The sequence below is a fragment of the Halyomorpha halys genome, unplaced genomic scaffold (genome assembly GCF_000696795.3).
Source record: "Halyomorpha halys isolate HHAL.00 unplaced genomic scaffold, Hhal_1.1 Scaffold68.1, whole genome shotgun sequence".
Taxonomy (NCBI): domain Eukaryota; kingdom Metazoa; phylum Arthropoda; class Insecta; order Hemiptera; family Pentatomidae; genus Halyomorpha; species Halyomorpha halys.
The window spans coordinates 2,064,327-2,066,547 of NW_027116161.1; the positions used below are offsets into that span (position 1 = coordinate 2,064,327).

Here is a 2,221-nt window from a genome sequence, read left to right on the forward strand (position 1 = left end):
TATCTATCTATTAAAAAAAAAAAAAAAAAAGAAATACCCACCGCTAGAGCTTTTTTTTTACACTAGTACTAACGATACATAATGTTTCAATTTTTGCTAAAAATGAAATGAAACAATTGGGTTTTATAACTTATCTCGTAATTAAACAATAATTGACGTTAGGTTAAAAAAAAATACGTAGGTAAAACAAATATATTCTGTTAAAGATTGCCAAAAAAAAAAAAAAAAATGGTAAAACTTCTAGTTTGAGTATAAGTAGTAGGGGATTTGAAATAATTATAGTTTTTCTGAAGGGGCTAACAATTAAAACATGCAAGAGCACATGATAAAAAGTAATTGCGTTTTAAAATCAAATTAGACCATAACCTGCCTTTAGAATTTTCTATTTATTCCTTCAGATAATTTCGAATTTGAATTACAATTCAATTGAACATGTTAATGTAATAAGCTTAAAATGTACATATTTTCGATTTTTTAAAAAACTATAATGAAACTATTGAGAACTGTCACTTATATCGTTATTAATTAAACAATCATTGACTTTAGATTCAAAAACAGGTAGGTAAAACAAGAAAATATTAAATAAAAATAAATATATTTTATTAGATTGTTAAAAAAAAAAAAAACAGTAAAACTTCTAGTTTGAGAATGAGTTGTAGGCGATTTGAAATAATTATAATTGGTCTTATGAGGGTGTCAAGTAGAAAATACAAGACCACTTGATAAAAACGTAATTGTTTTTTTAAATCAAATTAGACCGTTACCTACCTTGAGAATTTCCTAAATATACCTTCTGATAATTTCAAATTTTAACTCCAAATAAAATCAGTTGTTTATAAATTTAAAAATGAGGTCTAGTATTTAACAGAACTTGTAATGTAAACCTTAAGACACTGAGAAATTGAATTCCAAACAAATAGGATTCTAGAATAGACCTCTAGGTACCACTGAGACGCCATATTACCAATGGTTTGTTAACGCCGTTTGTGATAACGGGATTGTGTTCTTGACAGAAAATTATTAGTTGGGAATTTTTATTCGCCTCGTTTTAACTATAAACTGTTTTATTTAGTGCCATTTCATAGTTGAGCTTTTTCATCTAGTTTATATCCCATTTTAACAACAATAATTTAGATAGTTACATTATTATGGCTCAAAACATCAATCCTTATTTCACACAAAGTTCAACTCCAGTTAAAACAAGTGAGGGTTCACAGAACAAGTCGCAAGATAATCATGCTGTTACTAAAAGGTTTGTATCCTACTAATCTACTGTATTCAATTATCATTGTTGGGGCATCAATTTTCTGACAAAGACTAAGTGACAAAAATACATTAGTTATGTTAACACTTTTGTTGTTTTTAAAATAAATATCTCCACCATTCCATTGTAAGTGGATGATGTACGATCTTCTAAATGTAAACATTCCCGGGTATTTAACCCTTGGTCTAGCACAACTAATATGAGATGAAGTAGCCTTTTTTTTGTGTGTGACCAAGGACAGGATTTACTGAGAAAGCTTAAGGACTATTAGCTTCCTTACTATATTTTTTACTCCTTATAAAAGGATAGGGTTGAAATTTTGCCAGTGCGCTGTAGATATTTGATGTTTTAATCTGCTGTATGAGCTATGCCCGATTACATAAGTATTTTTATTACCTAAATTTAAAATCTCTTTTATTTACCTGCCATAGTTGTATGTTTGCCTTTACCCATGACTCAATGATATTTCCTGTTGAATTGTGCACGATCATGTCCTTCAAACATTTTTCTTCTGGATTATTCATATGATTTTGTTAAAATGGTAATTCAAAACTTTTATCTTACTATTTTTCAGTGAAAAGTTCAGTTTGTTTATTATTTCTTTTTGTTTAAACAGAAATATAATTGATAATCTTACAGATGAGTTGTGCCGGAATATGTAAGGATTTGTAGTTTACCCAACTAATGGTTAAACCTCTATAGTGTTATCCGTACATAGTCATTATTAGGAGTTTTAGTGATTCTATTATTAAAGTTCTTTTAATTATGAGGAAGGATCTTGAAACTTGACAATGTAGTTTTGTTGTAAAAAATTATTACTAAACTTATTCCTTTAAGTATAGATGGATAAGAAAAATTAGGTTTCTATAATAAAGAACGGTTGATATTGTGATAAGGGATACTACTTTTTCAGGAAATAAATTAAAAAATATATATCTTCAAGAAGTTAGTATATAT

At 27.7% G+C, this 2,221-nt stretch overlaps 1 protein-coding gene across 1 annotated transcript in view; it reads left to right on the forward strand.

Moving 5' to 3' along the window:
* Positions 1 to 945: 945 nt before the first annotated feature.
* vih (ubiquitin conjugating enzyme vih) overlaps positions 946 to 2,221 on the forward strand; it is a 13,361-nt gene continuing 12,085 nt past the window's right edge. The window contains exon 1 of the mRNA XM_014438818.3: positions 946 to 1,252. Within this exon, the coding sequence (XP_014294304.1) occupies positions 1,149 to 1,252 (104 nt within the window). The 5' untranslated portion in view covers positions 946 to 1,148. The remainder of the gene's footprint in view (positions 1,253 to 2,221) is intronic.